General features: G+C 37.8%; 1 protein-coding gene across 26 annotated transcripts in view; it reads right to left on the bottom strand.

The window, feature by feature from the left end:
* The window catches only part of dlg1b (discs large MAGUK scaffold protein 1b), a 127,918-nt gene that overhangs the window by 15,632 nt on the left and 89,891 nt on the right, over positions 1-22,395 (bottom strand). For all 26 annotated transcript variants that reach the window (XM_058762511.1, XM_058762516.1, XM_058762544.1 and 23 more), the window contains 8 exons: positions 20,109-20,159; positions 16,595-16,719; positions 13,191-13,360; positions 9,091-9,227; positions 8,869-9,013; positions 2,661-2,787; positions 735-891; positions 459-561 (listed from right to left, as the gene is read on the bottom strand). In XM_058762511.1, coding sequence (XP_058618494.1) covers positions 459-561; positions 735-891; positions 2,661-2,787; positions 8,869-9,013; positions 9,091-9,227; positions 13,191-13,360; positions 16,595-16,719; positions 20,109-20,159 — 1,015 coding nt within the window. The remainder of the gene's footprint in view (positions 1-458; positions 562-734; positions 892-2,660; positions 2,788-8,868; positions 9,014-9,090; positions 9,228-13,190; positions 13,361-16,594; positions 16,720-20,108; positions 20,160-22,395) is intronic.

The raw sequence follows: 22,395 nt of genomic DNA, 5'->3' as shown, positions 1-22,395 counted from the left end.
GAGCTAAACAATGACATCTCTGAATTCAATAATGAAATGCCATTAACTGAAAATTGAGTGTTTAATCTTATCATTATACATTACTGACACTCTATCCTCCAATTTGATACTGTTAAGTGCTTTGACACAATCTGTATTGTTAAAAGCGCTATATAAATAAAGGTGACTTGACAAAGCATCAGAAATGTACCATCATTGTTAAAAGTATAATAATGGTCTGTAGGACAGGTTGAACAGTCAGACCTGGATGACTCAATATTCAAATTTGAATTTTTATGAGACCTGATTGATCTGACCTAATGGCAATAGAATTGCCTTAGTATTGGCTTATTAGCTTTTTACTTCTCGCAATAACACAGCTAAGAGACTCCTGCTGATCATTGATTGCTTTCTGGTTTGTTTTTAACGAGTGCTCAAAATGATTGACATGGCACTGTTTTTCATTAAGTAAGACTCACCCTCTGGTCTGTACTGGGCAACGATGGTGACTGTTTGTCCGGCGTTCTTCAGGGCTGCCGCAGCCTGCTCATGAGTGGCACCGCGTAGGTCTATTCCATTCACCTAAGAAAGGTACAGCCATTTTTATATAAATAGGATGAGCATTATGATAGTGGTCTGCACACTGTTTAGCACTGAGCTCAGTGTGTCTGCTGAATACTGTAAGAAAAACTCCTAATTAGATGCTCATCTTCAGTGTGACAGGGCAAGGTTTCAGTGCCCACTGTAATACTCACAGACACCAAGCGGTCTCCTTTCCTCAATTCTCCACACAGGTCTGCAGGGCCTCCAGCCAGGATGAAGGAAATAAATATGCCCTCTCCGTCCTCTCCACCCACTATGTTGAAGCCAAGCCCTGTAGAGCCTCGATGCAGCACCACCTTCCTGGGTTCCCTGCATAAGCAAAAAATAAAAACATATCCTTATACATCCACATAAAAAAAACAACAAAAAAAACCCCTTCAGAATCACAGCAACATACACAAACTGTTCATTTTGTCTGAAACAGCAAAAATTATTACACTGCCCTAAATCAGGAAAGTACGCTGTGTTCTCTGTATTGTACATGTCACACAGAAACATTCTTGACAAGGCCACCTGTGAAAAAAAGAAGTCTCTTATGCAGTAATTCTGATGTATTGTTTTCACAGTAATACTGTGAAATATTTAATTCATTTAAAATAACTGCTTTCTATGTTAAAATATTTAACATAGTATAATATATGAGCATCATATTTCTGCTTTCAGGTGCCTTGAACGCTTGGATCTGTACGCCCACTTCTGTAAGTGCATTACTGTATATATGATATACAAACTGAGGGGCAAATTGAAATTATTTTTAATATTGTTCCACAAATGAACATTCCTTTAAGAGTACAAGGTCAGTGTACATAACTGACCTCTTGGAGGCACTGCTGGTCTAGTTCTATTACACACAGCCACAAAACAACCCTGTGGATAACTTACAATACTGATAATGTAAAATCAAACCCCATTTTATCACATCATCTCTTGCCTATTAAATAGGGCATTGCTATAAAAAACAACAATGAACACAATGACATCTAGAATGGGGCACATGCTTCTTTCAGGCTGTACTGTATGTTTGATTGTTGCACTAAACTTCAAATCCTCCAGTGTACCTAAATGGTCAGATTAATACAATCGTTTGTTCTGCTGGATTACGACAATCTTGTTTATTCATTTTCTGGCAAGCTGGCTAAGAGGCTTGATGATGCGCTGCGGTTTTTATGAAAATGAACCCACACATGACGTGGATGGGCTAAATTTGGAGCTTATCAAATTGCTAAATCGGCAATGATGTGTCGTTTTGGGTCAGACTTCTCTATCTGTCTAAGTGTCTGATGTTACATCTGGATAAATGGTATAACCACACGCTTTTTTGCAACCAGTCTGATTTTTGATTGTGCTCTCTTAAGTGGGCCAGCTCTAAAATTAAAATAGATATAACCTTGTAAAATCATCACATATGTTTCTCAGACATGGATGGCATTCTGAAAGGGGAACTGCCATCTGCCCTCACAATTGACAACTCCCTCAGTGAGGCATTTCAGCTTAGGCCAACTGACCTGAGTAAAAGTAAAAAGCAATTCGATACTCCAGTGATCTATATCAAAAAAGTTGAGAGCCTCTCATCTACTAAACGGGTCATGATATCACCCTGAACATCAAACGTGAGACTTAGAGCACGGACTTGCTCTGGCATCACATTATAAAAATCATGAACAGCTTGAAGCTCCCCTTTTGTTGAACTCAAACATTAGGCTTATAAGTACAAGATTAATCCATATTCATCTGATGATACTATGTGTACCACAAAATAATGGCAGGAAAACACCTTTCTATTGAGCTGCACAAAATAATATACAGCACTATCAATGCAGTCCAGAAAAAAAATATTATGAGCCGTCCCTTTAATTAATCACTGAATAAGACTCACAAACTATTCTTTTATTAAAGATTGGAATTAAATCAGGAAATCTGTATCAATACCCAGGCGTAATAAGGATCAGTTTTGTTTAAAACTGTAAAAGAGTAAAACGTTGAGATCACACAGACAGCATTGCATCGTTTCTCATTGCATTATGGCAAAAAAAGTATGAGCATCATCGTAGATTTATGTAGACAATTTTTGACAATACCTGGTTACATCATCATCCCCCACCGTGGTTTTCAGGGTTGGGGAGTAGCGTCCGGAATGCACCGGAGGCAGCGGCTGGCTCAGATAGCTTGGAGGGCTGATATGGTTTTCCATGTGTTGCGAATAGGCTGGGAAAGAGGAAAACCGGCACAAACATTAAAACAGGTCACAGAAACAAGCCTCAAACACCTTGAACTGCATTACCTAAAAGCTTGCACCAAAGAGTTCCGAGATCTCTTTTTACCTAATCCTCCAGACACGCACAATTATATGCTATTCAGTTTGCATCCGTATGAGAAACAGACACACACTGACAGTAAATGATACCCTGGGATGAGCTTTTAGCACCTGGGCCTCCACTGCGGCTCCGCTTACAAAGATATCCATGTGGGGGAAAGAGACCTGGGGGTCAGGGTGAAACTGAGTCTAAACTATCCTTATTTTACCCGTCTTTGTCTCTCTGTAAAGGTCTCATTTGAAGCAGACAGTTAGCTGAGCTCATGAAAATAGGCTTCCCGGGTATCGGTGCATCGTCATATGATCCATACTTGCATAAGCACAAAATGATGGTAAAATAGGTAGTATAAGTATTAAATGATTGTCCCAACTATCCCAAAGAGTTTTTTTGTCTGTTTGTCAGTATTTGCCATCTGCAGTTACTGTTGTAATGTCACCAGTGTGGAATGCATGCTTAAATGTGATAACTGTTGCAATGGTGATATGGTGAAACTTCTCTTATATGGCTCATCTACCCCTATAGTGTCCACTTCATGAAACACTGCTCTTACTCGTGATGAGATACGACATCTTTAGTGGGATGAGACCAGATATGTGCTCTCGATTCGATTCTCGATTTTTTTTATTACAATCAGTGAATATAGTTTTAATACAAATGCTATTGATATTTTTTTTTTTAAATTAACAGTAAACATCACTTTACAAATTTGTATAGGTTTTTTCTGGTAATCAGATGAAGGCATAAAACATTAATTTAATTTATCCTAATCAATTGAAAATCAAACCCTTTTATTTTTTGGCAAACAAAGTGCTGCACAGCAGATGTTTACTGTTAAAATTAAAAGTAAGTAGTAGTAGTAGTATTATTGTTGTTACATTGAATCTTAAGATATCGAATCGACGTCATTTTAAAAAACGATTAATCGAAAAATAAATGTTTTTGCTCAGCCCTAATATATATTATAAACATATATAATATATACATATATAAAATATATATACATATATATATTTTATATAATCAATATGATTAACACCCCATGAATGAGATGCAAGATGAGTGCTATTAAACTAAACTGAGCTGATTAACAACACTGTTATCTTCTTTAGAGCTGCTTTACACCCATGGTTAGGCCTTTACTAACTATCTGTGCATCCATTCAGGTCTTATTCTACAATTTGTCCTCTGATATGAGCTCTCTGATGGTTGGGAGATGTATATTTTGGGCCCACTGGGCAGGGAGCAGCAGTGGCAATAGCATTCTCTCCTACAATACTGCACTACAGCCTATAACAGAACGAGAGGCTTAGCTGCAGAAACCTCGTTTTACCCTCAGGCGAAGCAGAGTGGAACAGAGTGGTACGAAAAAAAAAAAAAAGCCCAACAGATGGTAAAATGCATGCTTTATGGCTCTCCATGGGGACAAAAATATAATCTACTGACACGAAGGCTCCCCCCTCTGCAGTACACTAACCAAATCAAGCAGATCAGTGTGCCCAAAATGCAAGCTCAAAAAAAAAAAAAAAAAAAAAAAAGAACAGCACTTGAACACTATCTACAAGCTATAAACAGTGTTATTTCCATTCTGAGTCAGGCTGCTGAATGATTGTGCACACTTAACAAAATTATTTCTCATTCATTAACTCCGACTCAGGTTCGCTTTCTGAGACCCGTGTACCATCGTTCCACATGCTGCCCTCTATGCATTAAAATATTGCTGCTTGGATTAGCAGTACAGACTTGACCATGTGATCCCAGCCATGATTGAATTTGTGATTTGTCTTTCAAGTCAAGTAGAGAAAAGCAACCTTGTCTGCTGGCTCCACCATTACGCATCAAAATCAATCCTAACTATCTTCCACAACCCAATGAACTGCCTTGCTGTCTTTACAAGAATCAGAACTTGAAAGAAACCTCCTAAGTGACTGATTTGAAATGTGCTACAAAAGCAGTAACTCTGTGCATCAAACAAATGTGTGACCCTGGACCACAAAACATCTGAAAGCTAAATAAATAAGCTTTCCGTTGATGTATGGTTTTTTTAGGATAGGACAATATTTGGCTGAGATACAACTATTTGAAAATCTGGAATCTGAGGGTGCAAAAAAAAATCTAAATATTGAGAAAATTGTCTTTAAAGTTGTCCAAATGACGTTCTTAGCAATGCATGTTACCAATAAAAAATTCAGTTTTAATATATTTACAGTAGGAAATTTACAAAACATCTTCATGGAACATGATCTTTACTTAATATCCCAATGATTTTGGGCATAAAAGAAAAATTTATAATTTTGACCCATACAATGTATTTGGCTATTGCTACAAATATACCCCAGCGACTTAAGACTGATTTTGTGGTCCAGGGTCACATATGCATAGGAGAATGTCAATACAACATCAGAACATCACAATTCTCTAACAGGCATAACATATAAAATGAACACAATTTGGGTAAAGTAGATTTGAATTATTTAGCTATTTTCTATCAACACTTTGTACCACTAAATGAAGGAATGAAAGTTTGTAATTAATGATGGGGTTGCCTCTGCAAAGGATACATGTAATATCCTGTCCTAAAGTCGCAATGTAATGGTAGTGACAGATCATTTCTTCCCAATTATGATTCTGAGTAAAACTAATTATCAAAGAGGAAAAAAAAAGTAGAGCTGGGATGTGGTTCTAATCAACTGTTGTTGATTGAAAACTTTTAACTCAGCTAAATGGTGATGCTATGACAATCATCTATTGGTCACAAGTTTTTACATGATACAAATTTGCAGGTCAGAGTTCACCAAACCTGAACTCTGTTCTAGTGATTTTGAACTGATTTCTTTATCTAGCAGGTCATAAATTGTGACCGATATGGAGTGGTTTTGTCTAATTGCCCCATACACAGGGGGGATCAGAGCTAAGCAAAGTTGTGCAGGCATTGACTTTGAGACAGGAGTCATCCTTCATCGTACTGGGGTACATGGCAAGCATCCTGTTTAAGGATTAAAAATGAGTGTGTCTTAAGGGAGTTGTGTGGGGTGCATCAGAAGGGGCAGAGAGATCAAGAGCTTTTTATGACTAAAGCGTGTCTGATTTGGTGGTGTGGTGTTGTGTTGTGTCTGTAAGTGTGTTACTGTGTGTCTGGGGTTAAAAGCCTTTGAAGGGCTTAGCAGTGGAGACTGAGGGTGGTTGATTATGTAAATGTACAATAACTTTAAGGTAACTTTCTTTGACAGACTTGAGCTTACTAGGAAATTATTCTTTCTTCAAAAGTCTAAATGTTGTAGGTCAAAAGCTGTAGTCCCCACAGTACTGTGGGCTTTTGAAGCTACAGTACAAAGCATAAAGTCCCTTTCACATGACTTGCGTCAGGCTCACATCTCTTAAAACAAGCATCCTACAGTGCTTTGACATCCACATGAGCAACACTTCAGATAAGGGCTGTTTAGACACGTTTCATCAGCGAAATGGTTTAATTGTCTTTTTTTTTTTTTAATTGTCATTGTCTGACGCATTCCTATGAACATCTATGACAACCATCCTGCCACCACTGTTTTTTCAGTGCTATTAAGATACTTCCAAACGGATGAATGTGGAGAAAGGATAAGCATCTTGAGCATACTGAGTCCATATTTGCAATTAATGTGTCGTAAAACTTAATGCACTCAAAATGCACAGGATCAGGCCACCAGCTACATAATAATGAATCATTATTTGTCTGATAATCATTGGCGGGGTTTTTAAAGGCGTTAAAGACATGTTCACCTGGCCTCATCCTGGGTTTTCCATAACAAGACATAAATCATGTTGACTGATAACTGAAGGAATGGATCACGTTGATTGACAAGCAAATTAGTTGTCCAGCCACTGACTTGTCGATACCTGAGATGGACTAGTTCTTCTGGATTTCTTTTTTAGTTTTTGATATTTTGGCAGTTTTAATTAGCATGTTAATAGCATTTCATGCTTTAGGTGTTAGACAACTTTAGACACTTTGCATAAAGCTGATACTTTAAAGATTCTTTTTGGTGTTTTATGTTTATTATGATACGACAGTGGAGAGCAGACAAGAAATGAAGTGGGAAAGAGAGGGGGCTGGGATCAGGAAAGGTCCTCGAGCCGGGATTCCAACTCAGAACCCCATAACGCAATGCCGTTATATCGACACAATGTGCCCACTAGGCTATCAGCGCCGACAAAGATGATACTTTAAAGAAATAAAAACTAATGTCTGAAGAACAAATATTGTTAAAACTAGAAATGTATCCTGTTTCCCTTTATCAAAACAATTGCATAGAACATACCTGTCCGAGTGCCATAAATATTATTTTTCCAAAGTTTGAATGCTTGTACCGCCTAGAAGTTTTAAATATATCTCTATATCCTTTTAAATTCTGGTTCTTCATAAACTTTTCTTTAGTAACCTTCATTTTTAAGGCCCTATATGATTCATTCCCAGAGACATGGGGAGCCCAAGGTGACTCAATGTCCAGATTCTTGAATTTTACAAGTTAAAAAAAAAAAAATTGTATTAGGCTATGTTTACAGGATTGTATTTTCAGACAGTTTACATTTAGCATAGTCTACCTTTGATTGGATCGACAAAAACACATCTTAATACCAGATGTAAAGAGGGCCTCTGGTTCCTAAGAAACATTTGTCTTCATAATGCACTATATGGTTAAGAAATAACAGGATCTCAATGCAACTCCATGTCCAAATTGTTGAATTTCACCCATTTTCAATGGTCAAAATCCAAATGTGATTTTGTGTTTATCCAGTCATGACTGTTGACACTGCAAATATGCAAATAATAACAGTAACCTAGTGTTTTGGAATGTATAGTGTGACGCATCAGATTAATAATCAGGATTAATAAAGCGTGAAACAAAATAAGATTAGCAGGGGTTTAAAATGACAGTGTTAATTATTTCAAGTGCGAGATCTCTTAATGTTTCAAAGTTTCAAGTACTATTCCACCAAATATGCCCCTTAACATTGGATACTACTTGATTTATGACTATGCTTCATGTTATAAAAATAAGAAATTCTAATACTTAACCCAGGTGAGGAAAATCTTGGTTTATTGATGTGAATACAATGTGTGGGGAGAGCAATCACACTTATCTAGGATGTGAAATTTGTTTTGAAAGTAGTTATGATACTGCATATTTGAATTAACAAACTTCCTTCTTCCAGATATACAAATATATTTAGATATAGAATCTTATGAATGACTACTGAGATCAAGTTAATGAGCCTCAATGTGACCATTTCAACTTAGTTTAAGCACTCAGACATGTTCTATGCAACTGTTTTGATAGAGGGGAACAAGCTACAATTCTAGTTTCAAAATTATTCCCTTTAAATACAATAAGTATCAGCTGTATACAAAGTGACCCACATTTGGTTTTTAACCATTAAAAATGGCTAATATTTAACAACTGGGACATGGAGCTGCACTGAGATCCCCATATCTCTGGGATTGAACCATAAAGGGAACGAAGATTCCAAAAAAAAAAGTCTGCTAAGAACCATAATCTAAAATCATATTGAGATGGTTTAGCTGTTCACAAGTATGCATTCTATGTAAATGCCCCCTGAGAAACACCTCCAGTTTGGCTATCTTAAAAACACTTCCACAGAGTTCAGACAGATCACAACCCTCAGCATTACTGAGTCATTAGTGCCTTGTTTAAGGGCAGGAAGACACACGGAGGGGCATTTGTGCAGCAGTGCCTTCACCTCTCCCACACAACGTAAGCTTTAATGGCTGCGAGGGCGGCACGTTCAGACAAGAGCAATCGATAGTAGTTTAGTCCTCTCCTCTGTGGCCTATTAGTGCTCCTGCTGGCAGGGCTAAGAACAGAGCACAGATCAATACGACCACTGCCGGGCATGGGCTTCACACACTGCAACAGTCTGTACAAATAAGACACTTTATCTTACCCCCCATACTCTCCCCCCATGTGGAACTCACAGTTGGTGATGTCAGGAGGGGCAAAACTGTCATTCATGAAGACACTATTGGGTTTTGCCACTTTCAAGTAGACCACGTCTGGGGTATTTTTCAAGGCAGTCACGGCATGCTCATGGGTAACTTCCTCCAGGCAGGAGCTATTCACCTATGACACACACATAGACATTAATCTATTTAACAAGCACACAGTCATCAACAATAGGCAATATACTTTTTCCTTACAGCAAGAAGTTTGTCTCCTATCTGCAACCTCCCATCTTTGTGTGCAGCTCCACCTTCAATAATCTTAGTGACGTAGATGCTATTGTCCCCCGGGATGTGCTGATTCCCAACACCCCCTGCTATACTGAAACCCAGACCTGGCACAAACCAAGATACAGACAAAAACAAAACATTATTTGGTGGTGACAGCAAAACTTAGATTTAGCTGCATATCTCCTAAAACATCTTAACATAAAAAAAAAACCAACTAGACATCATAAGAAAAATTAACAGTAGCTAAATAAATCAACACTATCTGCCATAATGAACATTCACACACAACAACAACAAAAAATGCTATCCTGTAATCTTTTGAATTGAATTTGAATAAACAAAAAAAAGAGAGAGAGAAACTGATAACTGCAAACTCTGTGTAAAGGCTAGAGAGGAATGTATCCATGACAACAGCAGCTTAAAGGTGGGGTATGCATTTTTTTCAAAAACGCTTTAGGAAACTGAGTCGGGCCCAGTACTAAAACAAACTTGTAGCCAATCAGCACTAAAGGACGTGTCTACTCATGATGCAGAGGAGAGAGTGCTCAGTGCACAGGACAGACATTGAAGATAGAGATGGCGGATAAAAAACAAAAGAGAAAAATGTCTGCAGAACAAAAGAAGGCTTACACAATTTGTGTCAATACGTCTTAAATAGAACGCGGCAGCAGTTTACTGTCGGGGATTTGTCGTGTCCCATCCAGTGTAGACAGCATCACTGATTATAATGAGTTCTATAATATTTTGTCGCGCCACGCCGCTCGCGTCCGGTGTAGACACAGTGTTACAATAAGGCAACAAATAGGACCCCGTGTAAATATCGGATCAGCTTTCCAGCACTGGAGAGAACTCAAGGAGCAGGAAGGCCTGCGATTGGATGCCAAAGTTGCTTTGTTTCTCTGACAGAATGGCTGCGTGTGAAGCGGGATTTATACTTTCTCCCGGCTCCGCTTCGCAAGCCTCCGGTGACTGCGCGCACACCTTCCCAAACTGATGAGGCTTATCGCGTTCGCTGTTGTACTATTCTTTGAAACGACAGGGGGCGATGAGGAGTAATTGTCCTCTAAAACCATCGGGAATCACTGGTGAGAAGTCGTCATTTGCCGGTGTTGTGTCCATTTTCGACTCCTTGCCAAATTATTACCCCCCTCGTTGAAATTGCTACCTGATTGCCTAATCCTAACCCCACCCCTAATCGTAACCCCTCCCCAACACCTAACGCTAAACCTACCAATACTAGGGGGGTAATAATCTGGCAGGGGTCAGAACTGGGTACAACACCGGTACAAGTCTTCTCACGTCATGAATGAGTTGATGAATTAATAATTTCTTTATGAAGTGATTAAAATAATCTTAAATTTTTGAGGCTGACAGAGACTCTACTTGAGCTGTTTAATGTGTTTGAGATGTGCTGTTTTCCTTAATGCATAATTTATATTTTACAGGTATATTCTCCGTCTTTAAATGTGAGAAAGTCATGGAAATATTTCCATTTTGCTGTCAGGAGTGCACGAGCCGCCTTCTTTGCTAATCTCCGCTAAACTTCACAGACTTCAGTGAACAAGCGCCACCGTGCACATGCGCAAACAGACAAAGCGCAATGAAATAGGAGTGCAAAATTATGACTAAAATATACAGTCATGGCCAAAAATATCGGCACCCTTGGAAAATATGATCAAAGAAGGCTGTGAAAATTAATCTGCATTGTTAATCCTTTTGAACTTTTTTTTTTTTTTTAAAATCACAAAAATCTAACTTTTCATTGGATAATAAGAATTTAAAGTCCGTATAAAGAGAATTCTGAGAACAGTTTCTAAACACATTACAAATGTTAGAAATGTATTGCTGAAACATTACAAAGACTCTGAACTATGTAGTACTGAATTGTGGAGCTAAACCGTTAAACAGTTTTTCACAAATTCTGGGTTCAGGATTTATTGGGCAGGGCTAAAACGGTGGCTCGATGACACAATGGAGCCACCGAGTGTGGCCCCGCCCCTAGCACTATAATAACTATGTTGAGAGGTCAAGTTCTTAGTTTGTCTTTTTGAATGTCTGTGATGTTAGATATACAGATTCTAGGCAGGGACGGTTCTAGGGTGAATGGTCTTAGCCCAGAGACATCAATATGTGGCAGAATAGCCTACATACAATTTAAAAACATGGAGCATTCAAAACGCGAGCTGTATCGCTTTTTCTTCTTTCAAAGCGCACTGGAGCTAGCGCTCTTGTGGTGTTTGCTGTTGCCAAGCAACCATGAGCCGTGCTCGCTTTGACGACGAAAAGGTTTCAACCAAAGTCTCTTATTCTATAGTCTTTGGTTTCAACTCATTGCAGCGCTGACGCGCGTTGAGCGTGCTTGCCGCGTGTCTACAATTAAATAACTTGCACGCCAAACATGTATGGCTGTATAAATGCAATTAAGCTACTAGAGGTAGCATCAGTAGCATCCATTCAGGTTGTAGCAGTTTTTGACAGTTGAGAGAGACAGCCGCTTTCCCGCGAGTGGGCGTGGTTTCAGTGCCGACAGCGGACACGCCCTCAGCGTTTGAGAGCAGAGTCCTGCTTATTTTTCAAAGATTTTGATAACTTATTTTAGTTACTTGGCGAGTTTTTTTTTTATAATTCAAATTTGGCAGGGTGGTTAATAACACATTCTGTTGTGTGAAAAACTCATTTTAATATCACTTTACACAGACTTTAAAATGGGGGGAAATATCATTATGAAATAAATGTTTTTCTCAAATACACGGACACAATTATTGGCACCCCTAGAAATTCTTATAAGTAAAATATCTCTGAAGTATATTCCCGTTCATATTCACAATTTTAAGCACTCCAGGGTGATTATGGACATGAAATTATCCACCCATGGCTTCCTGTTTCACAGAAATATAAATAGAAGGGAAAACAAAGCCCAAATTCCCTTAATCATTCATTACAATGAGAAAAACCAAATAATATATTTCTGATGTGCGGCAAAAGATAATTGAGCTTCACAAATTAGTGAAGTGGCTTTAAAAAAAGAGCTAGAGCAGTGAAAATTCCCATTTCCACCATCAGGCCAATAATTAAGAATTTCCAAATCAACATAAAATGTTACGAAACTGCCTGAAAGAGGACGTGTGTCTATATCGTACTAATGCACGGTGAGAAGGAGAGTTTGAGTGGCTAAAGACTCTCCAAGGGGCACAGCTGGAGAACTGCAGAAAATAGTTGAGTCTTGTGGTCAGAAAACCTTAAAAAAAATTAAATAAAAATATTGTCAATCAGCACCTACATCACAACATGTTGTTTGGGAGGGTTTCAAGAAAAATTCTCCTAGCTCATCCAAAAGCAAACTTGAGCATATTCAGTTATCAGACACGACTGGAACTTCAAATTGGACTGGCTTCTATGGTCAGATAAAACTAAAAAAAAATTAGCTTTTTAGCAGCAAACACTGAAGATGGGTTTGGTGAACACGGATAAAAGGTACCCCATGTGTACAATGAAATATACTGCTGTATTTTTGATGTTGTGGGCCTATATTTCTGCTGGAGGTCCTGGACATCTTGTTTAGACACATGGCATCATGGATTCTAGCTAATACCAACAGATAAAAAAAATTAATAAATGACTGACTCTGTTAGAAATCTTATAATGGGCCATGTTTGGATCTTCCAACCGTACAATAATCCAAACACAAACCTCAAAAACAACACAAAAATGGGTCACTGAGCACAAAACCAAGCTTCTGCTATGGCCATTCCAGTCCTCTGACCCGATATTTTTGGCCATGACTGTACATGTATATTAAATACAGATTTAAAAAAAAAAAAAATCCAGATACAAAAACCAAAATACCGGAGATATATACCGTACATAGCAAATCGGCCAAAAAATATTGAGATATGAATTTTTGCCCATATCGCCCAGCCCTAATACAGATCATAAATATTTACATTCAAACTAACCTAACATTTAGAATTGGTATGACTTTTAAAATCCCAGGTACACTGTCAAATGTCAAAAACTACATCAATGAAAAATCAACAGCGATAATGAGTTGGCTGGTGTTACTTTACCTTTGGGTCCTTTGATAAGCTTGATCTCCATGATTTTCTCTGATGCAGACTTTCTCCTCCTGACATACAGTCTGACCAGCGACCCCGCTTCCTTCAATGCCTCCACAGCCTTACTGTGAGTCACATCCCGAACATCAACCTCATTCACTCGCAGAATCACGTCATTCACCCTGCGTGGAGTAAAGCACAGGTCAAACATGCACAAGCAACAATGCAGTGTGCGGACATATCAATCTCATTTAACTGCACAGTGTACACAGCATTCAAGAATCATGAAATGATCTGACACTGAGGGCGTTACATCTTTGTTACATTGTACAACAAAAAGTTGTTTTACAAGTGCAGCTAACAAAAAAAAAGGTAAAACTGTCCATCAACAGCGAATTCTAGAGATGGACAAACTTAGCTTAATACTAGTGATGCACCAAAATTTCAGCAACCAAAAATATTCTGAAAAGGTCTCCACAATTTTGGTGCATTACTAGTATAAAGATAGGATAGGAGAAGTTACATACTCTTCAATGTTCAAGCAAAAGGGCTGGGTGCACATTAACTGTTGAACTCTTCCTCTTTACTACTACTTACAGCAAAAAATAAATAAAACTATACTTGAATATCATGGATGGATCATATTATGGATGACCATAAATCTGTCCAGGATCATAGAGCCAATAAGACTGAAGCTACCTAACCAACCAACTCTTTCACAGCTGAAACAAAGAATCCTAAGGAAGAGAATTGTCAAATCTGGGAGGGTCAAAGAGACAAAAAATCATGAGTAAAGGCTTCCCTAGATTAGTTTCCCCCACCCAGGACAGAGACCAGACTCAGAACCCTAAGACCTTTTTGACCTCTTCCTCACAGAACTGAATTCTTCAGCACTCAGAGAACAGCACAGAGGCTGCCTTTACATATAATGAATGCAATCAATCAAATCATCCTAAAACGATGCTAAAAATTATGCCGATACTACGACCATTAAACATTTGAAAATCCTGCCGGTACTTGTTTTTCTTCAGCAGCGTAAGTAGCGACTAGCGAGGCTGCAATTCTTGCGGAACTGACAGAGGCAGGCAGAGCACACGCCTGAAGTGTTTCAGTCGGTCCTCAAAGGGTAAAGAAAAAGAAAAACGCCTACAAGGCAAGCACACAGAAGAACTACACGTGGAAGATGGTGACGATATATGAATATGATTGTGTGAGATTTAAATGAGAGCGTGCAGCTCTGAAAGCACAAGCACTGCGCATGATCACACACACTGACTGACAGCTTACAGCTTGTTCATTTGTTGTGTATCCGTACATGGATTATCCTTATTAACATTATTGGCTAATATTACTGGTTTAAATAATTGTTAATGTTAATGGTTTACAAAAATATTTTCAGCCTGCCAGTATGTGAATTTAAACTAATGCTTGCATTCAGAGTATAGAGGTGTGTGTGTTATTTGAAGGCCATTACTGTTATTGTTTCCCGTGGTATTGAGTATTGTGTACTTTTAGTGGTATCGGTACCAACTACTAGATATTTGGTATCGTGACATCCCTATACCATTGCATAACTTCATATCACATATGTAACTCACACATTTGACATGACACATTGATCATGTTTTAATCACTCATTGTCCTTTTGTCCATTGTCAAGTCCTTTTGAATAAATATTGAATAGTTTATAGGTTTATATTCGAGTTTGGTATGTGTGTGTTTGATAATTTGTGCTTAAGACATTTCTATCAATAGAAATAATTATATTCTTCTTATAGAAATCATGTCTAAATTACACTCTGCAAGACTTGGAAAATTTGGACCATGTGACTAAGATAACATGTTGATTTATGTATTGGAAGGAGAAACATAGCAACACCCCAAGCTAACACCATTAGGGATGTGTCTAACAGCCAAGTTTAAGACCAGATGACATGAACAGTTCTGTGTGTTCATTTGTTTTTGTTCGTTCAAGCATGCCTGTGTCACATTTTTGGGCTTTTTGGCTTCTTGGCCCGCATGCCTGCTGCTCTTCTACCATCCTGAGGAGATCAGCCATCTAGTCTACTTGCACTCTTCTTTTCTTTTCTTTCTTTCCCCTAACATAGGCAACGCAAGTAAACCTCCAGATTCTGAACTGGTGCATTTAATATAAAGTTTCATAGCCTCATTTAAAAAGGGCTAAATTAAATAACTGATGGTTGTTCAGGTCTAAGCAATTTCACATATTGCTATAAACTGGGGATTTCACATTTTTTTCACATTATTTCCACACTTTCTCTCTTTCAGCATCTTATGTGAATGAGACAGTGCATGTGTTTGTGTGTTAGATTAGTTTATGTCTTAGATTTGTCCAATAAAGTCTTGCTCGTATTGAAAAGAGAAGTATCTTGTGTTTTGTGCTTACAAGATCATGTCTTAAACTGCCAATCTTGTTACCGTGTTAATAAATAGTGTTTTTCAGTATACTTTGATATTAATATCAGTTGCAGAACTGATAGTTATGGCTATTAAATAAATTGCTGGCTGATTCAGTTGATCAGCCGTAAAAACAGTTGTTCTGTCAAAATTCCCTATAAATATCATAATTCATTTCCTAATTTGAAAAACCTGTTAAGCCATTTATGACCTTTTGCTAATAAAAGGAAAACTATTTTACACATTTACATGAACACGCATGTTGTCGTCTTATTAAGCATAATTGGTTTAAAAATGTGCATGTAATTGCGCTCATTGTGGCCTGTAACGCTATCAAAACATTGCTGTTTGAGCATCCAGACCAGTCTGACAGCAACATTGGCTTCAACACAGCATCTTAGCACCTTCACACAAGAATAGAGTACTGACCTAGACTACAATTCATTTGTCAGTGACAGCTCTTACTGGGCACAAAAAATTTAAAAACTATAAAAGTCATCAAGCCTATTCAAACAAACTAAAGTTATACAATTATACATCACATGGTCTGTAAGTGTCCCAAAGTCTTTATGACCTACAATCATTAACTCTCTCTCTTTTTTGCAATTTAATGCACAAATAATGCAAACAGCCGATGATAGGGCTCTTTATATTCTCCCTCTCTCTCTCTGTGTAGAGCTGTCAGTGTGATGCTGTCAGGACCTCAGTAGTGCTGCTTTAATGAGCCTCTGACAGCACTGAGACACTGGAGGGCTCTATCACTTAGTAACACCAATTCAAAACAGGACAAATCCATCCTAACACAAACAACAAAGCATGAGGAGGAAATCTATTACTATGCTCAATGGTCAATACAATTCAATCTCATATCTTGCAATGAAGTCACATTTAAATTTTTTCTAGATGTCATTGCATTAGATTACATAACATTATCATACTATTTAGAGTATGAACAGCAACAGGAAAAGAGCAGGAAACAGATAAGAACCCAGCATTACCGCAATCTCCCGTCCTGAGCGGCAGCACCCCCTGGAATGACTTTGGTGATGAAAATGCTGGGGTCTTCACCAATGTGAGGGTTATCTGTGCCACCGGCGATACTGAAACCCAGGCCTGAATTCCCCTAAACAGCAGGTGAAAGAAAAGCTGAGTCTGGGTTATAGTCAGGAAGCACATCAATTGAAACGCTTTAGTCAATGACTATTTGAGCATAAAGCAGGTTCAAATTCAACTGGAAATTGTGATAAGGCAGATGGCAGTGCCTTTCTGTATTTGAATTCACAATTCCAAAATGAAAATTCAAATAAATGATTTCAATGCATTGCAAAATGTGTCATACTACATTTATTGGCAATAATTATAAAATCTAAGAAATAATCAGTATAACTGTTGGTAAGTTTAAAATAAATGCTACAAAATAGAGTGCTACAGCTTGTTCTGCTCTGTCAGCTAGCTTCATATCGATTTGCATTGGTTTTACTGATTAGTTGTTGTAGCCCTAGACAGAGAAATAGCTCTTTCCACAGTTAGAGTCAACCCACAGTCACTTACAATGCACTGAGCAACATTTGTAATAGTACTAATTAGGGGTGGGACAATAAATCGATATGACGATATATCGCGATCCTTCTCCATGCGATAAAAGAATCGATATCTGGTGCCAAATATCGATATTTTAATTAATACAATAAGGTGCTCTAAATAAATTTCCCTGTTCACAGCGTTTAAAAATGTGTGGAAATCGCGGCCACGCCATTTCCAGCTTTCCAAAAGCGCTCTGACTCGGAGCAAGTTCCATGAGCCGCTTTCTCTATGAAGATGGGGAAGCACGAGGAACTGAAGGATAAACAGATTTACAGCCACTGTATTATCTTTACTGCTATATATATATATGTTTATGGAGATGAAAACTAAAAAACTGCCCCGGAACAGCTATCAGCGTGGAGTCGTGGACCATAGGCATGATCACGTTATTATTGCAGAGCGCATATTCAGTTCATGAGTAGCCTAACCGCTCCGCTTGGATTGCAGGTGGATTTCCCTCACTATACGAGTGAGAGAGAGAGCGTCGCAGGTGAGTCCAGTTTTATGTGAACAAAACTGGATGCTCTCCCTCTCTCTCAGATATTACAAGTGCGCGTTATGCAGTGTGAACAGTGGGCACCAACTGGCAGAAACATAAATCAGCACCTATGGCAGGGAGGACGAAACAAAACCTTGTCAGAGCCACAATGCGGCGCAGAAGTGTGCAGTGTGTGCTTGCCGCACATCTACATTTGAAATAACGAACCTGAGCGTGCAAAAGAAGCGATGTGAACGGCTATTTCTTCGTGTGGGGCTCCGTTTTTTATGATGAGAGGAGTAGAAAGGTTGAGAAAGCACTCCAGGTAAATTTTGAAATGTACCAGGTTTATATTATATCGATCTATCTAGGTTTATTTTTCAGTTTGATAAGCAGTTAAATGTGTTCGTTTACACACAGAGAAAAAGAAAAGTGTAAGCTTTTAATAAGTCCAAGAATAAAATGATTAGTTAGTTTAGCCTACTCAACATGTTAAAATTGATTTACAGAACTTTTTTTTGTTTTCTAACAGTTTGGACTTGAATAAAGAAAGAAAACTTGAACTTAACCTTTTCACAGGCATTTTGTTTAGACCGATATCGTGATGCATCATTATAGGATTTACTAGAAATATATAAATTATCGCAGAATCGCTGTATCGTGATATCGTTATCATGAGCCATGTATCGTGATTATATCGTATCGTGAGGCACCCTGCGATTCCCACCCCTAGTACTAATACAACTGTAATTATCTGACTATCTTTTACAGTGCTTATCAAAACACATTTAGGTGAATGCTCTTATAAATTGATATGAAGAAATGATACACAAACTATAAAACACCTTTAGTCTTCAGTTGTGGATTGCAATGAGTTATTACATTATTGCAAATAAGAAGCAAGCTTTACGCTGGGCTGACAACAGCTTGTGGAGGAGCATTGTTTATTTATGCAGAGTTAATAAATGTGCACTATAGAGCAGTGCTGAACTGGGTCACAAAAAGGCTGATGAGAAGGGGGGGGGTTTAGGCAGAGTCAGGGATTAAGACTTGACTGTGGAAGGCAAGATGGTGCTCTTTTTTCCTCCCTGGTAAGTCTGTAAAGATAGAGTGAGTTGGTTAGGCAGAAGACTGTTTCTTATGCTTTCTCAAGCGCTGACGGCTCTGATGTGTTGCATTTTAATTGACAGCCTTTGAGATGGTAAATGGAGTCGCTGCAGAGGAGTATTTAAAGATTTGGCTGTGTGGCTGCTTGTATTTTAGCAATGGGTCAGTGTTATACACAAGCTGTTCAGAGGAAAAATAACAGAAAGATCTGTGAAAATACTAAAAAGATTCAGATACACACTGCTAAGCTCTAATCTGCAGTTTATTATTGCCCTGTAGGCAAAGAAAATTGTCATTAGTCAATACCAAATCAAATTTTGTCTGTAAGTGTCCCAGTGTAAGTGTCATGACCCCCTTAAAAAATAAATCTGTCTGTCTTTGTAATATTATATTAAAATGAATGCTGACATGCAGTTTTTGCCATTTAAGCCATAAACTCCTCTCTCTTCCAGCAATCTGTAATAATGGCTACTTTTCACAATCCAATTAATTTATTATATGATAAAATGAAGAATCTCTGCCTATAAACGGTTTCAACGGCAACAACATTAACAAACGTTACTTCGCATATACGCGCTTTTGTGGCCCAAACTTAACTTCCGGTAGACTTCTGCAAAGAAACAATAACAACAGCACCCCTCTAGAGTAGATTAGTTCTGGTAACAAGCAAAATATGTTTTCTGCGTAAATCAGACAGTCTTATTGAAAATGCAAATTCATTCTCTGCCAGCAGGAGGTGCTTTTGAAGCGGCAGAGATAAAGGCTTCCCCAGTTACGGCTGTACTCAAAGCAGCGTTGAGCTCACAAACACTGCTTTATCAGGCATTACAGGCAAGACGAAATGAAAACAACATCGAAAATTTTCTGAAGACAGTTAATGTCCTTATACACTGATATAAAAACACCCGCGCTGCGTTTTGATTTTGAAACATGAAGTGTTTATTCAATGAAGTCAAAGCCTTTTGGAAAATCTAATGTTATTTGTGGTGGTCAGTTTTGATATTGTGGCGGAAATTGAGCCCAACTTCAGTTGAGATCACTTTAACTTTAACTGCATTTGTCATTGGCGCCAATAGCCAGACCGATAAACAAACACAGACTGGAAGTTAACTTCGGGCCAGGTGCATGCGCCCGATGAAACAGTCTATACTTCACAGAAAATCCCTTTTCACTTGGAAAAACATCACATTGTGTCAATAAAATGAATAGTGGCGTATCTGTCCCCAATCATGCCTGCAGATGATTCTGTCACAAGTACTATGCCTTAGTGGCCTATAGGAACTATAGGAAATCTTAGAGAACAAAAGAAAGAACAGAACAGCAGCACTTGTCATTCCACTCACCCTTTCCAGCGTAATCTCCTCATACTCAAAGTCAGCCTCAGTACCATTAACCTGTGAACAAAACAACATGTCAGAGACTATTTACATATTTCAATACTCAACAATTTATTATCTTTAGCAGAAAAATTAATGAGTGTAGTAGACTTTCGTATGTTGGGTATAAAGAAAAGCAATGAGATACAGTGTCCATTCAGGTAAAACTTAAATGAGCAAAAATGATAGTTTATAATTGAAGCTGTTATGCTTTCAGATCATGTAACGAATGTATCTTTGTAAAAAGCTGTGGCTGATTTGTTTTGGAATGTATATAGTCTGGCGAGTAAACTAAAATAAACATGCACAATTATATAGCCAATATCTGCCAATATATATACACATTTAAAAACAATCACTAACATCAACCAGAAATCAGTGAAGCAGTCAATATATTTTTAAATATATTTTAAAAATATTCAATAAAATATTTTACACATATATTTTAAATAAAACTGATAAATATTTGGGACCAAAACTTATTCAGACGCTTTGACCTGACCATGTTTTGCTTGCGTGTTTTTTCTTTAATTGTTAATGCAAACTTTTTACACCACAGACTGAACAAAATTAAGCATTGCTTGGTAATTGGTTGACCTAAATTGGTATTATCTAATTGTGTACTTAAATTTAACAGCTGACAGCTATTCAACCTAATTCATTTGTGAGACAGTCTAACAGAAGGATGGCATTATCAAGATGAATTTGTTCTGACACAGTTTAATAATAATTTTGATAGATAGACAGACAGACAGACAGATCTTTGTAAGTACGTGTGACTGATGAGACTGTCGGAGCAGAGAGCTATTAAATGAAATCGGTGACATGGCTGGCTAACAGCAGACACTGAAACATAAGAATAAACCCATTAAACTGCCCCAAAAAGCAGATGATGAGCAGCTGAGACCCGTACAAGCAAACGCAGCTAAAACTCATAAAGTGGTCCATCAGAATGCAAATACAGCTAACAATATTAACCTTGATGGGATTTGTTTAGTGCAATTCTGTTAAATCTGACATCATTATGTGTTGTAGTACCCTGTGATTCATCTTTGATTGGTGTCCAGAACACCATGAGCCCAGAGACTGAAGTGTACACTGAGTTTTTATATGCTTTAAGGTAAGCTTAAAGGTGTGCTATAAATGAATAGTGCTCACAAACTGCTGTTGATTGTTGTTGTTAGAACCAAACCTGAAGTCGCCTTCTAAGCTCTGTAATAAATTCTCCTTTGATTTAAACCTTATGACACGAAACAATAAAAAAGACAAAGATGACCCTTAAACTGCAGTGTCTATCCAATGATGGTGTAATATGTGACTGCAGTCAAAGCAATTTTCCAGAATAACTCCGCTTTGATTATGTAATGCATAGAGGGATTGGGCCTACGTATTCATTAGCACTGTGGCTGGCTGCGTCTGGTTTGGTCTCCATGGACAGTGCCACACTGCCGGAGTCCTGAACACTGAGTTAATGAGCAAGGACATAGGACTCCACTCAGTGATTTCTACTAATTTATAATTGGTAGTTTTGCAGATGGTATATTTTTGAGTATATTTAGTACTTAAAATAAAGGACTTAACTGTTTGTACAACGTACACCTTTTGGGTTCGCATGTGTATATACTATATTACATAACTATACATAACCATAACTAGTAAATACAGAGCATGAAATAAGCATATTAAAATGATTTCTGAAGGATCATGTAACACTGACAAATAGAGCAATGGCTGTTGGGAATTCAGATTTGCAAATCACAAGAATAAATTATATTTATAAATATATTGAAATAACAAATAATATTGAAAAAATAACAAACCTTAACGACCACAAACTTAAAAAATAAAAATCTTAATGACCCCAAACCTTTAAACGATAGTGAATATTTTACTTTGAATTTGCCATTTAATTTTATTACTAGGTGTGCAGATTCCTTTTGGTAACTAATAAATCTAAATAAATATTCTAAATAAATATTCAACATTATGACAACAAATTCAATAAATTCAGAGACAGAGTCATTAGCCTTAATTAATTCTCATCTTAACTGAGCCACAGCAACACTGCCCACATACTTAATGTAGTTTCCTCTAAACAAACCAACCTAAAAACATTATTCTCACCCCGCTTGCCTTCACAACATAATTTCCACACGAGTCAATTACAGTCCCCAATCACATATGACAAAACGGCGGCGAGTCCCATGAGAGTCCCGTACGCTACCCAGAACCTGCGGCACTGCTGATACAGCAC

This window comes from Onychostoma macrolepis, chromosome 02 (genome assembly GCF_012432095.1).
Source record: "Onychostoma macrolepis isolate SWU-2019 chromosome 02, ASM1243209v1, whole genome shotgun sequence".
Taxonomy (NCBI): domain Eukaryota; kingdom Metazoa; phylum Chordata; class Actinopteri; order Cypriniformes; family Cyprinidae; genus Onychostoma; species Onychostoma macrolepis.
The sequence above is the reverse complement of the archived record's forward strand: the minus strand, read 5'-3'. Positions and strand labels throughout refer to the sequence as shown.